This window comes from Pituophis catenifer, unplaced genomic scaffold (genome assembly GCF_029215685.1).
Source record: "Pituophis catenifer annectens isolate HBS135680 unplaced genomic scaffold, rPitCat1.0.hap2 SCAF_1, whole genome shotgun sequence".
In the NCBI taxonomy this organism is placed as follows: Eukaryota; Metazoa; Chordata; class Lepidosauria; order Squamata; family Colubridae; genus Pituophis; species Pituophis catenifer.
Window position 1 is genome coordinate 306,570,869 of NW_027256881.1, and position 15,511 is coordinate 306,586,379.

Genomic DNA, 15,511 nt, shown 5'->3' on the forward strand with positions numbered 1-15,511 from the left:
GATCTGAATGAATGAAATAGCCTTATTAAATACTTTGTTCGTTACATACAGTAGTTTTGTGTTCCCTTTAGTTGTTTGAGCAGTGTATAAACTACTGTATGTAAAGAACAAAGTATTTAATAAGGCTATTTCATTCATTCAGATCTCGGATGTCTTCTGCTTGTGTTCCCTTTATTTTTTTGAGCAGTATATTTTTAAGCATGTTTCATTTGTCCCCATTCAAATCAACAGAACTATTGAATTTTGTCCACATTATGTATATATAAATCAAATTTCGGTATATACATAATATATATTGTGAGACCTATATGAAATTTTCAAACAAATCCAATTTAACAAACAAGAGCTCAAAACTGATATTTTATTAAAATATATATTTATTCATTTCAAAACAAGTTATTTTGAATGGATATGATGGTTATGTCGTTAACTTGCCAAAAGATAAATTTCTGAATGATATTTATTGTACTTAAGAACTTATGCTTCAGGGACATCATCTAAACATCATTGGCCATAATGATAATAAAGATCAGATTTTCACCATATGATAATCTTCTCTCCAACTACTGTTATTAGCTAGAGGAAAACTTCTACTATGAAGTAAAACCCTGTACCTTTCCCCTAGATCTTTGTGCTCCAAGTCAAGATTTTTGTGCAAGGTTTTTAGGTTGCTGTGCTGTTTGATTAGTGTTTCATATTCTGTAGACTGCCGTTCGTGCAGCAACACAAGGTGTTCATGATCCTGAAGAAGGGACTCATATTCTGCTTTGAGCTGCTCTTTCTGCTTCAGCAGGTTGTCATATTCATGCTCCTTGGCCAGCTGCTGATTCTGGAGTAAGGTATTCTGAGTCATCAAGGATGTGCTCTGGGAATTTATGGTTGAATTCTCCACCTAAAGAAAATGACAAATCTACTATTACAAAGAGTGATCCAGTTTCTGAAATTGTCTATTAAAACATATGCTCCTCTTTCCTACCATATCTCTCTTTGCTCTGTCTCTTTAAGAATTTTCTTACTGGCTTACTTCCAACTATTAGAACTACATTGCATGGAACTTAATCAGAACATCCACAAACTCCATTTAGTGAAAGGCAATTTTAAACACAATTTTCCTTCTTTTTTAATCTATGTTTTTGGTTTTTATTTATTTTTTTGCCTTGTCTTTGTTTTTTTATCTTAGAAAAAGCAAAATAAAGCGTTTTAACAAATCAAATCCAAACATTTTCCAATTTTCTCAAAAAGTATAGGCTACTCAATTTATTGCCTTGCAGGTTGTTGAAAGGAAGATACATCACACCGACAATTGAAAGTAATTTGGATTAACGATAGAAAATATTTATTTTCTGCTTCCTCTGAAACAAAATAACCAAAAATTTTCAGATAGATTTCTTCTGACCTGCAGTTTAGCTGTTTGTGTTTGCATTGCAGTGTTATGCTCTTGAAGGAAAGCATTTTGCTTTTGTAGTGTCAGGATCTGGCTGTTGAGGGAGCCATTCTGCATTTCCAAACGTGCTAGTTGCTCCTTATGCAGCTCTATCCCTGTTTGCAGGGCTGCATTCTGAAGAGAGAAAAAAAAATAACTGGTAAGGTAGGAGAGAATAAAATGCTCACATAGTCTGAGATCAACTGCTATACAGTATATAACTGCTATATCGGGCAAGAATTTGTATGTGGTTGGAGAAGATGACGCAGCAGCATATTGATTTAAAACCTGAGATATTCCTGTTGGGGATTCTACCAGGAAATTATAGTAAAGAAAATGTATATTTGATTATTCATGTAATAACTGAGGCTAGAATTCTATTTGCACAGAATTGGAAAGGGAAGAGATTCCTACAGATGAAAACATGGTTAAGAAAATATTGGAATGAATATTAGAGAGAGAGAGAGAGAGAGAGAGAGAGAGAGAGAGAGAGGAGGGAGGGAGAGAGAGAGAGAGTGTGTGTGTGTGTGTGTGTGTGTGTGTGTGTGTGTGTGTGTTGGAGTAACACGATTATCCTACTATTGAGTAGTAAATAGAAATTATAGAATAGAAAATTACAAAAGCGAAATACGTAAGTCGATACAAAATGCTGTAAAATTACCATTGTTATGTAATGTTTAATATGTTAAGTCTTGACATGTCTTGTTTTTATACATGTGTGATTGTTTTTTTTGTGTTGTTTTTAAAGACAAACTGTTTAATAAAAATTATTTTATGAAAAAAAAAAGAAAATATTGGAATGTGCAGAAATGAATAGATTTAACACTTGCAATTAAAGGATAGGAAGAATCTGATTATTATAATATATGGGATATATTTTATCAGTGGTTAGACAATAAATATGAAAGTAATGTATAATAAAATCAAATAAGTTAAGAAGAGAAATGTTACAACAATAGATATGTTAAGTATTAAGTATTAGTATTAAAATAAGAGTAGCTATAAATAATGAATATGGTGGTAAGCTTTAACTGTTATGACACAAAAAATTTGTACCCAGACGACACAGTTTAATGAATGATGTAATGTTTGTATTAAAAGAAAATAAAAAAAAATATTTTAAAAAAGTATATATATAACTGCTATATCATCCAGGACAGAAAGTACTTGTGGGGTTTGCTTTCTTTCCCCATAACTAGAAAATATATTTGGCTATAACGGCTAATTGTTCTAAGACAGCAGAGCAATAGAGGAACCATTCTGGTGACACTGGTGAGGGAATAAAAAGTCGTAGGAATGCCACCCCACAATCTCAGAAAGTTCAATTCAGCAAAGAAGAAACCCATCTGCTTCTGTCCATCAACCTCAAAGACTGTACCTATTTCACTTGCCTGTATTTTATCTTTTTTTTTTCTTTTTGTGAAATTACTATGGAAGATTATGAGCTAGGAATTGTCTTTTTAATATCCCTACATTCCTTACAACAGGGGTCTCCAACCTTGGCAACTTTAAGACTGGCTGAGGAATTCTGGGAATTGAAGTCCACAAATCTTAAAGTTGCCAAGGTTGGAGATCCCTGCCTTAGAAGATTTGAGGTGATTTATGGTAGCTCCTGTCCTCAGTCCAGCTTCTTTTTGAAATCTACCTTAAGATCTGAAATGACCGAGGTTTTGCTATATATCCCACAGGAGTGGCAGGTGGTAGTGGTGGGTTACAGTTAACTGTTATGTTTGTGTCAGAGAGCATCTCTCATTCCGTGGTTTTTTCAAATGGCAGCACCTGCAATCTGCACAAGAGGATGGGTATTGGTTATTCCTGTGTTCTACTGGCTGACAAGGCAACTGTATTCACAACTGCCATACTTGTTTTCAGGTAGCGTTGCAGTGAGGCGGTACAGAACTGTCCATTGCTCTTTTTGAACAAACAGTCACCATAAAAGTGATGCAGCATCCTCTGCAAAGTTGTTTTCAATCCAATCATTATGAAAAATGCTACCACCCAATGAAAGGAAGGAAGGCCTTCTCCGCTCTTTTTATTTAGGCAACTTCACCAACTTGAAAGAAAGGTTAAATGTTTAGAATGGTGAAACACAATAAAGAAAATAATTTTAAAGTATTATTCATAGGGATGCTTCATATATTATAATATGCTTCTGGAATGTTATATAAAAATGTGTATTTGTTGCAGCTTAGCACAGAATATGTTCAGAACTGCAGATGCATGGAGGAGTAGGCAGACACTACTCAATCAGTACATAGACATGTTCAGATATAACTCAATAATGAATTAAAATATGTGAATTGTTTGTAACCTAAAATAGAAATAAACACACACAGCTGACATCTTACATTCCTTTCTAGATCTATAGCTCTGTCCTTCACTTTGAGAAGCTCCATCGTTGCTTCCTTCTGACAGTTTTCCAACGGTTGATTCAGTTTCTGCATAAAAGTTCCCTCTTCTTGCTTCTGCTTAAGACATGCAAAATCCTTCCTCATCTGTAAATGTAGGCAAAGATTGTAACGTGTGCAGTTATTTACTTGAAAAGATGACACAAAATTTAAGATAATCCTCCAACAAAAGCAGTGCCAGATTGGAAAAAAATTTCACAAATACAGACCAAAACCCTACATGGTCAACTATGTTTACCAACTTCCACTAAAATCAATTCTGGAGATTTTGTCTCCAAAAGAAGTACATACATTTTACCCATTTATACAAGGGCTTATGTATGCGCATGCACACAGATGTGTGTATATATGTTTAGTAAGCATAAGACTTTTAGTAGTTATTGCTGTCAAACAAGTATGCCTAGACTACTGCAGTACCGAGGATGGATTTATTTAGAGCAGCTTATACTGGGTAAACTGGGGTAGAAACTTGAAAAATGATCTTTCGTTCATTGAACTGCAATCTTCTATGTATGCTTACTCTGTACTCTGTATGCTTACTCATACATCCCAATCAACATGAAGTTTTTAGTTTGGCTGTAAAAATCCGTAACATGTTAGTCCTGTTCCATTCATATGTTAATCAATTCTCTTTTCTTTTCCCTCCATGGATAGAAAAGAATAAATGTCTGAAAAGGAGAACCTCTCTATTAATGGATTACAAGAATATTCGGTTAAGGATTCTGTTTTAATTCATTTTTATTTTATTTTATTTTATTTTATTTTGAATTTGTATACCGTTTGTATATTCATGAGAAGACATTCCATAAATTTAAAAAAATTATCCATTGCATTCACTTCCTACATGTGGAAGACAATAAGAGAGCAGAGCTTAGTATGTTCATCTCCATTGAACTTGAAACGATGCTAGTAGCATCTCCTGTTTTCAGGCACTTGTTTTCATAATTTGCAGCTCCTAATCATTCCTTCACTTTGAACAGTGCATCTTCTACTCTCAAGAAATGTAAGATGACCCCACCTTCCAAATTACAGGTAATTATTTAGGAGAAACCCCTTTTAGGTAATTGTAAAATAAAACTGCATAGAGATCTAAGCCAGGGGTATCAAACTAAAGGCCCGGGGGCTGGATCTGGCCTGGGGGTGCTTAGATCTGGCCTGCAGGGCTGTCCTGGAAACAGTGAACTGGCCTGTGGTGCCTCTGCCAGTTAAAATGGAGCACGGGAGGGTCACGTACAGCCCTTCTGAACTCCATTTTCACTGGCAGAGAGTTGCAGGAGGCCATCACAGCTGAAAACAGAGTTTGGGAGCCCGTTTTCGCTGGTAGAGCACTTGGGCCATCACAGGCACCCCCGACATGAGTGACGTTGAGCTGGCAATGCCCACCGCAGCCACACCCATCCTGGTCCCCCCGAGGTCAAATACAACGCTGATGCGGCTCTCAATGAAATCAAGCTTGACACCCCTGATCTAAGCCATAAACAAAAAACAGAGACCTTCATCAATAGATTAGAAAGCACAGGGTCAAAAGCATTTTTATAATCAGGATGAAGAACTTCTGTATATATCAAGGTTTGCATTATTTCATAGGTGACCTGTCATGGGTCACTTGCTACTATTGAGCATTGTTTCTGGGTTTCTGTCTTACCATGTTTAGTTCGTTCTGTAACTGTTGGTTTAAGTTAACAAACTCTTGTAGTTTGGCCTCCAATGCAACAATTTTCTCTTCTTTACTAGCTAGTGTTGTCTTTAGAATACATTCAGTTTGGCTTTCCAAGATTTTATATTTCCTGAGGGGTGTTAAGGACAGCATGTCAGTAACTGAAAATATATGAAAGAACAAAGTCCATGTTTTGCAAGTATTAGCCAAATGCCTAATAAATATATTTACTTTATATCAGTATTTTATTTTCTCATCTGGGAAAAATCAACGAACAGGATCAATGTACAATGTATAGAACTGCAACATTAGATTAGGGGTAAAGCTTGTCCCATGCAAATGGGTTTACCCGAGAGACAAGCCAGGATGAGGAAAAATACTATTATCTCTGATAGTGATTATGTCACGTCATTTCAGAAATCCCTGGGTGAAACTTCCAGTATACCCATAAGATAGGTGCAATAGGATTAGAATTTTTAATTGATACAAGGGGAAAGTATTAAGTATACATGTGTTTGACTAATTTGATTATAATTTGATTTACATATTTATCAACCTTAAATTCATTTTTGTCCTGGTCCCTCTTGCTTTTATTCTGGCCCCCTCCACTTGTTGTAATGTGGTATCTGGACCACTATCCACAAACTAACTGAAATCCTTTATCTAAAGAAGCTTTCATAATCTTTCAAGCAGTGATTGGAAGAAAGAATGCTTCTACAGAAACTTACTATCTAAGAATTTTTTTTCAACTGGTAGTTTTGTTGCCAATTGTAGGCCATTTGTTTAAATAAGAAAACCACCTGTTTAAAAGATTTAGATTAGATCCGGGACTTTCTTCCAGCTACCTGACAACTATAACTTCCAATGGCAAAGAAGCACATATGCCTAAAATCTGGAGGAGACTAAAGGAACAGAAGTTAAAACACAGAAAAATACAGACTCGAAAAGAAACTATCTTCTCACTTATCACTGTTGCCATTATCATCCTGCAGAAGCAGCTCCTTATTTAATCCCATCTTGTTTAGTTCCTGGTCCAATTTATCCATCTCACTAGATAACCTCTGGCTTTTCAACTTCTCAAGGACTAAATCCTGCAAATAGGAACAATGATGACAAACAAATAATTTCCAAGGCTGCTAGGGGAAAAAATGTGGTGAACATGTACACAATTTTACTGTGAAGAAACGTACATCAAAATGTTTTAATCAAGATTTTAGATGTAGCTGTATTCTCATGAAATCTTACTTGCACAATGATTTTAATCAGACATTTTCTATAGATATCTGGTACTTTCCAAATCTATTGGACTTCACTTCTCACAAACAGTGAGCAACTAAAACAGTTGTAGCTCAACATACCTGAAGAGTAATATATATTTTTTGGAACATGATCTTCCATAATTTGAATTATCATCTCTCAGCTTCTATACAATACTTAAGATTTTTTCCTAAAATAAAGTAGCTACTCTATGCCAAGCAATGATTAAATGAGAAAATCTATTGCAATTTCTCATTTCATTCAAATAAAGGGAAGTGCCATCAGTTATGGAACATCTGAGTATGTTAAAATTAACTTGACTGTATAATGTAATAATCTGCCCAATTTGAAATACCCATAGTTCATAAAAAGACTGATTATGTCCCATCATACAAAGAGGCTCCATGATTTTGCAAAAGGCTTGCACATACTACAGCATGATAAACTAAATTGAACTGTAGCGTAAGATAAATCTGTGCCTTTGTTGTGTTGTACGTGAATCAGAGGTGGTATTCAGCAGGTTCTAACCAGTCCTGGAGAACCTTTAGAGGAAATTTTGAGTAGTTCAGAGAACAGGTAAATACCACCTCTGACTGGCCCCGCCCCCATCTATTCTCTGCCTCCCGAGTTCCAGCTGATCGGGAGGAAATAGGGATTTTGCAGTAACCTTCCCCTAGAGTGGGGAGGGAATGGAGATTTTACAGTATCCTTCCCTTGGAGAGGGGATGAAATGGAAATTTTACAGTACCCTTCCCCTGGAGTGGGGAGGAAATGGAGATTTTACAGTATCCTTCTGCTGCCACGCCCACCAAGCCACGCCCACAGAACCAGTAGTAAAAAATTTTTGAATCCCACTACTGACATGAATCAACAATTGGCTTCCATGAATTATACAATCAATGACTGCCTACAATTCATTATTCCTTATTTCTGAGGAAGTTGTAAAGCTTTTAATCACTACATCCTGGTTTCCTAATTCCTCATTAGATGGTAGGCAGTGAAATTTTGCTTACCTCTCTTAATGTAGCCAGAGTTCTCTTATCAATAGTAACTTGCTTCTGTAGATCTTTATTGTTTTTTTCAAATTCCTTCATCTTACTTGATGAATCACTGACTCTAGCAAGTTCTCTTTCTAAAATCTTATATTCCTTTTCAATTGCTGTCAATTTTATAGTATTCTCATCCAAGTTAGCATCTTTTAGCTCTACTTGCTGCCATAGTCTCTTTGTCTCTTTTTCCAGCATCTTTTTGTCTTTATCCAATTGAAACACTTCCTGCTCCAATAATTTCTTCTCTTTTTCCAACCATTCCACCTGCTTACTTGAGATCTTCTGGTCCTCCAATTTTCTCTGAAGACTTTGATTGTCATCTTCAACACCCTGGAGTTCTTTTTCCAGCTGTTGAACTTTTTTACTGCTATTTTCTAGAATTTGCTGCAGCTTTTGATTTTCAGCATTCATACTCTGGTAACTCAGCTCCAACCTTTCTGATTTCTTGAGCAGAACTTTTAGCATGATTATGTTTTTTTGAAGTTCTTCCTTTTCTTTTTCTAGCTCTTCGTTTGCTGCCTCTATCTGGGCTAATTTTGTACTGGTGAATTTCATAGTCTCTACAATTTGCCTGAGCTCCTGGTTTTTGTCATCTAGCTGTTTATTATTCTTTTCTAAATTTTCCAGCTGGATGGAAACATTGTGCAAAGTATCTAGAGACTTTTTCAGCGTTCTGTTTTCTACTTCCAGATCCTTGTTTTCTTGTTCAAGTACTTCTAGTTTCTCAGTGGTAATTTTCATGGCTGCAACTTTTTTGGCAAGCTGGTCATTCTCCCTTTCTAGCCGATGAAGCTCTTTATCCATTTCTTCTACTCTTTCTACTTTTTCTTTAACTTGCTCAAAATCTTTTTGCAACTGCTTTTTCTCAAATTCAAGCTTACTGAGCTTGCTGTTGCTCTGACTAACTGCCTCGTGAAGTATTTTGTTTTCCATTTCAATATTTTTCACTTTGGCTTCTGTACTGACTTGGGATCTCTGTCTTAGAGAAAAAACCACTTGATTCAGGTGGTCAGTTTCTTTTTCTAGGTCTTGTATCTAGAGTCAGAACAAAAAAAAAGATCATCCATTATATACCAAAAAAGCACTCTTGTAGATTTCATATTAGATAAAAGAAAATCTGGATTAATAAAATGAAATTGATTGCTTTATAGCAAACTGTATATGAGAAAAAAAAGTTATTGTTGGATTCATGCTTTTACTCTATTTTTTTAAATGACATTTAACACAATGAGTCATATGACATTTGTCTTTATCCAAGACAATGGCACAAATGTTAGAGGAATGGCTGAAGGCCATATGGGGTTTGCTAACACCAAGAATCAGAATCAGTGTCAGAATACATACTCAATCCAAAATTCAAGAGAAAAAGAATAAGATGATTCAGTTGAACAACCAAGCATTATTTCAAACAGATACATTTCATCAAATGGTACTCTGGAAGGCATATTTATTTGAGTCAGGTATACAAAGAAGCAATATTTGGTATTTATGAACTAAAACATTTTGGGGTTTTTTTTCTATCCGCATATAGTGATAACAGGTAACATCTCACAGTAGCCTTAGCATGTGTTAATATACCAGGAATTGAATGTAATTCCTAGTGAGTGGGATACAGGCAAAATACAAGTAGTCTTTGATTTATGACCACAATCGAGCCCAAAATTTGGTACGCGAGATAGTTGATATGTGAGTTTTGTCCCATTTTACGACCTTTCTTGCCACAGTTGTTAAACGAATCACTGCAGTTGTTATTTACTTCCTTTGTTTATATTTATACCTATACCTGCTATCTTGTACAAATAAAATAAATAAATAAACAAATAAGTTAATAACACGGATGTTAAATGAATTTGGCTTTCCCATTGACTTTGCTTTTTAGATTGTCGCCAAAGGGGATCACATGATCCTGGGACACTGCAACCACTTATGCCACAACAGTCATAAGTGTGAAAAACAGTCATAATTCACTTTTTTCGGTGCTGTTGATTTGAATGGTCACTAAATGAACTTTTGTAAGTCAAGGACTATCTGTACCTTTGTTTGCAAAGGAGCTTTACCTAGTATAACGAGACCATCCTTGAGATAAAATTGGGCTTTGCTGTCCTAATGGTCCGTGGCAGAGGTGGGTTTCAGCAGGTTCTGACCAGTTCTGGAGAACTGGTAGCGGAAATTTTGAGTAGTTCGGAGAACTGGTAGTAAAAATTCTGGCTGGCCCCACCCCTATCTATTCTCTACCTCCCACATCCCAGCTGATTGGGAGGAAATGGGGATTTTGCAGTAACCTTCCCCTGGATTGGGGAGGGAACCAAGATTTTACACTATCCTTCCCCTGGAGTGGGATGGGAATGGAGATTTTTTAAGACTAAGCTTAGTAAAGTTAAAAGAATAAATGGTCTAAAAGCATGAATTAAAAAAAATTAAACACAACCAACATTCTTATTAGAATCCAAAAGAATTCTAAAGAGCCAATTTTACTACAGGGCTGCACTTCAAAAAGTTGGGAAGAGTACCAGATCCATAACTTCTGTTGTATTTACTGAACTAGATGGCAATGGTTTGATCTCTAACACATTTTTTATATCAATTAGTAATTGAAACCATTTAAAATAACAACAGGGCTGGTGCTACAGTCTTCTCAATGTCAGTGTGCAATCATGCACCTCAATTACACCTTTAGCAATGTGAGCTGATGTGACATCTCTTAACAATCACTCTAAATCATTATACTGAGGTGACGTCAACATTTCAACCAATTTAAATATTTTATAAATATGAGGAGGGAAAAGGATAAACTACTTTCTGTTTTGAGTCTGCTCAGTCCTTGAATTCAGCAAAAATATGTTTCTCCTACTATTATATATGTAAGCCAACAATTTCTAACACCCAACTGGTTATATTTTGGCAAAACCCACATGTCTACCTGTCTTTCTTGATCAGCTTTTAAAGCCTCCATTGTGTCCTTAAGATCTTGCTTTTCTTTCAAGAGTTCTTCACTTAAAGCCTCCAAGTCTTGGTTACTTTGTTTCTCCTTTTCTATCTGATTTTGCAGCTTCTCAATCTGGATAGAAAAGGTTTTAAGTAACTCAGAAGAAACAGTGTTCACATAGAAGGACATTTTGAGAAATTAAGTATTTTAAACTTTATCAATAAGTTTGCCAAAGCAGTATAACACAACAGAAATAAAATATGTTGGCTTCCAGTCCACCTTCTTTAGATGTGGCAATGAATCAAAAACAACATAGTAGCTACTTAATGGGAGGAGATGGCATTTCTAAACTATATTTGCTGCATGTTTGGATGAGCATCTACAACAACATTGCTCTTTGATCTTGCCTCCTTCCCTTCGCCCAAAGTAGCAAAAGTAGGTACTTTTTAATGCAACCATGACTACCATGAATTCAATGATACACAAGGAATGTAACACAAAGATGTTTAAAGTAATACTCTATAAGTTCTAATTCCATAAGAGAATATCCAATCTTGGCTGAGCATCCAACAAGCCTGCTGAAATTATTATTGGCATATAAAAAATTAATTGGCCATGAGAGTGCTGGGCCAGTTGAGCTCTATTTTTGAATGAAATGCCGGTCACATCTACCCAACACATCAGAGTGGGTAGGCAGGGAATGTTGCAGGTCCCATCCCCTAGGGAGATATACCTGGTGAGACCCAGAAAAAGAACCTTTTCTGTGGTGGCTCCCTCTCTCTGGAACATCATTCCCCCAGAGATTAGAATGCCCCCCACTCTAACAGTCTTCCGGAAGGCACTGAAGACCTGGTTGTGCCAGCGGGCTTGGGGAACCCAGAGTGGGATGGAGCCCATTAAATGGCTTGTATGATTTGCTGTCACCAGGGTTGGGGTGAGGGATGATTTTATTTTATTATATTAATTTATTTAATTCTTTTTTATTAGTTTTATTGTTTTAAATGAGGTTTTATATTCTGTAAGCCGTCTTGAGTCGCCATGTGTGAATAGGCGGCAATATAAATTCAATAAATTAAATTAAATTAAATTAAATAAACCAAGAGCACAATTTGTCTCCTAGCAGACTGCTTTCAGAGGCAGCTATACTGCCTTCAAGGCCAACAGCTATAGATTGTCCAAACCTTTTTTAGAAGCCAACCAAACTGGTAGCCAACACTATGTCTTGTGGTAGACAGCTTCCAAACACACTTGATTGGGTGACTGTAAATATAAATTATGTTATTTACCTTTTGGCCAAGCTGTTGATTCTCATTTTGTAGTTCTACAAATTTGAGGTTATTCTCTTCAGTGACTACAGATGCATCTCTTAGCTCCTGGATGATATTTTGCAGGCTCTGGTTATCCTTCTCAAGTTTCAAGATACGACTTGATGCACATTCATTCAACTCAAAGACAAAAGATTTCCTTGCTGTTGAAATACAATATCCAGAATGCCCAACTATAAACACATTTGCAAACATGGATCCATTTCCAGCTATTTCTTAATCTGTTGATCAGAACGGACTAATTTGTTTAAATAAAATATTTTTAATTTATATTACATAATTTTAATTTATTTAAATAACATCCATTTAAAAATAGGGGGTTAAGGTACACCCTAGCTAGTGTTATTTTATTAAAATGTCATTTTATACAACTAATAAAAATAATCACTTTTAAATCCATTAACATGGACTTAAAGGGAAATCCAGCTTAATAGAGAGTATCTCATTCTGCATAATGGATTATTCTGCATAATGAAGTAAAATGAGTCATTTTTAAAAATGAGAAAGGAAAGAAAGAATATCTCATAAGAATGGAACACAGTTACTTTTGATTATTTTGCAATATATGAACCCAAGTTCACTATAGGAATTCTTCGTTTTTCCCATTAATTCTGAATTAACGTACAAAAATCAAACACATATGACATTAGGGGTAGAAAACTGATTTGTCGTACTTACTATCCGAGAGATCTGTATTCTTTGACAGTTGTTCCAGTTCCTTGCCGAGGTGGACTGACTCATTCATACTTTGTTTCTGTGCAATTTCTAGCACCATATTTTCTTCCAAAAGCTCTTCAATTCTCTTTTTGTCAGTATCCCTGTCCTAATGGAGCACAAGGCACATAGCTTTATAATCTACCTTAGATGATGGACAAAGAAAGCTATGCAGCAAAGGCAATATTTACAATTTCTTCAACCTAAATAGGGGGCTGAAGTTTATCCTGACCAAGGTATCAATGTTCATTCCCCACCAGTTTGACAGAAGAACATCTAGTGCACAGTATGAAAATATCTAAAATTATGGCTCTAAAATCACCTCTTGTCTGGCTTTTCTTAATGGAAGATGAATTTGCTGTGTAAATATCAGCAGAACTAATCTATAATACATAAGAATAAAAAGGAAAGATAATGATAAAACTCAAATGTACATTAAAGGATACCAATGCCTATATTAGTGATGAATCACAAACTGAGTAGATCAGTCAATTATTCCTATGTTTTAAACCAATGCTTCTCTTAACCAGAATAGAAGAAAACTGCCATAAATTGTAAATAAAATTTGCTTTAGCCAGCATCCCACTTCCCATTTTGGTCAATTAGAGAGCTCACAAAGAAAGTATGAAGCAAAATGTAATGTAACTTTTAATCATTTGCCTCCTATATTTCTATCATATTGCTTCAGAACACTGAGCCTCCATAGCTTCTTACACACTCATTCTACCTTCTCACACCTCCTAAGCTTAATGTATTTTGGAAACTATTTTGTCTGACATGAGCATTCTGAGAATAAGGCTTTGATTATGGGCTGGAACTGGGATGTATGAGAAATATTTTATGCATTCGGAAAGATTTTGCTTGCCACAAAGACTGCAATCTGGTGAGATCTTAATCCTAAATGTGGCAATTAAACATTTAGTTTCTTCTATGAAATATGTATTACCATTAAAATATACAAACTTAACACATTAATATAACTTCATACTTTCAAGCTAGTGTCAATCTGATTCTCAGTATTGTCAAAAAATACTGCACTGTTTCAAAGAGTGTTTTTGGTATGAGGTCGCTGTTCAGTCACCTGAAAACTAATTAGCTTGAAAAGAAATTCCGCCAATGTTTAAAAATATCACACTGTACCAGTTCTATGTCATGAAGTTTGGATTTCAATTGCAAATTTTCTTTTTCAATCTCATGTAATTTATCACCACGAGCTCTTGCTATCATCAATTGCTCTTCCAACATTGTCTTTGTTTCAATTAATACGATGTTGTCTTCTCTAAGCTCCTGCAATTTAAAAAAAAAAATCACAAATCACTGAATGATTTAACCAGGGTTTCAAACACCATCCAATTTTAATAATATCAGTTTAATATCAGCATCAATAGCATATCATGAAATATTTTTCTGTAGGCAATGGATGACTTAGAAAAATAATGTTGCATCTATAGAATTCTTCAATTATTGAGCTCAAAGTTAGAATTTAGCTAGATTGGCAAAAATATTATTTGAAAGCTAGAATGTAAAAGTAATTTTCATGTGCATTTTCCTACAAGAATGGAATCATCCCCTACATTCCTATGAAAATAATTAAAAGGATGAAATACAATTGTGCCTGATGAAACACTAGCAACTGCTTCTAGGTGAGATGGGCAGCAAACAAATGAAATAAGTAAACAAACACTCTCAAAAATGATCTCAGGGTCCTGTTGCCAATTAACAGTTGCAATTAGCAGTTGTAGATAAGATGACAGGATGCAATGATGGACTACTTATTACTTCTTCCTCTATGCAGATGAAAAGTTTTAATCTCTTAATCAATTTGAAAGCAAAGAAACAGTCAGCACTTTACTAAACAGCATGAGTTGATGAATTCTAAGAGAGTCAGGGAGAAAAGAGGTACTCCAACTAGATTCTGTTTCTGCAGCTCTTCTTCTTACATGTTTGAGAAAGCTGCACAATAAACTGGGATTACACAGCAGGCAGTTTAGCCATTCCACAGAAAAGAACATTAAAAGAAAGCAAAGTTGTATTCTTACCTGCAACTCTGAACAAAGCTTTATTAAATGGTTCTGCTTTTGGAATAACAGGTTCTTCTTAAGAAATTAATTTTATACTAGTATTCAGGGTCATTACTTTTTGACGACAGCTTGGCTGATATAATTTTTTTTCCAGAAAAAAACAGCAGTGTTTGCTCAAAACACAAAGCCATACTTGTTGATCAGTCTAATTTACTAGTAAAGAGCAATATTTTGGAGAACTCTCCTGATCACTTGGAGTTGGTTCCTCCTTTGCTGGGCATGGGTAAACTTAAAAACAGAAATGTAGAGCATTACACTCAGATCTGAACTTCTGGTCTGACACTTCTTCAAAAATGAAAATCTGAGGGCAGATTTTGGAGTTAGCATATGGAGGTTGATTTTCTAGAAAAGTGACACACCAAAATCTGAATATGAGTATTTCCAGGAGCAACTGGGCACTATACAGCCCAGGAAGAGTGATCAGGTGGAATGCATGAGCATGCTGTCGATTACCAGAATCATTAACCATCTGGACTTAAGGCAAGCACAGATTCCAAATCTAACAGTGAGCTGTCACCTATGGCCAGGTCTTTTGCTAGAGAGGAAGAGTGTCATTAGTTTTAAGTAACCTGGGCTGGAGTGTTAATTGTATTCATACTCTTCTACCAATGTCTTCCGCTACAGAGAAGAGAAAGCTTCAGGTGGACTTATATTTATAGGCTGGCAAAGGG

The 15,511-nt window shown here is 35.5% G+C and overlaps 1 protein-coding gene across 1 annotated transcript in view; it reads right to left on the bottom strand.

Moving 5' to 3' along the window:
* Positions 1-15,511, bottom strand: part of CCDC88C (coiled-coil domain containing 88C) — a 93,059-nt gene that overhangs the window by 18,239 nt on the left and 59,309 nt on the right. The window contains exons 11-20 of the mRNA XM_070941313.1: positions 13,900-14,046; positions 12,724-12,868; positions 12,007-12,188; positions 10,715-10,852; positions 7,759-8,829; positions 6,452-6,579; positions 5,477-5,618; positions 3,772-3,918; positions 1,397-1,558; positions 615-892 (exon numbers count right to left, since the gene is read on the bottom strand). Of these exons, the coding sequence (XP_070797414.1) occupies positions 615-892; positions 1,397-1,558; positions 3,772-3,918; positions 5,477-5,618; positions 6,452-6,579; positions 7,759-8,829; positions 10,715-10,852; positions 12,007-12,188; positions 12,724-12,868; positions 13,900-14,046 (2,540 nt within the window). The remainder of the gene's footprint in view (positions 1-614; positions 893-1,396; positions 1,559-3,771; positions 3,919-5,476; positions 5,619-6,451; positions 6,580-7,758; positions 8,830-10,714; positions 10,853-12,006; positions 12,189-12,723; positions 12,869-13,899; positions 14,047-15,511) is intronic.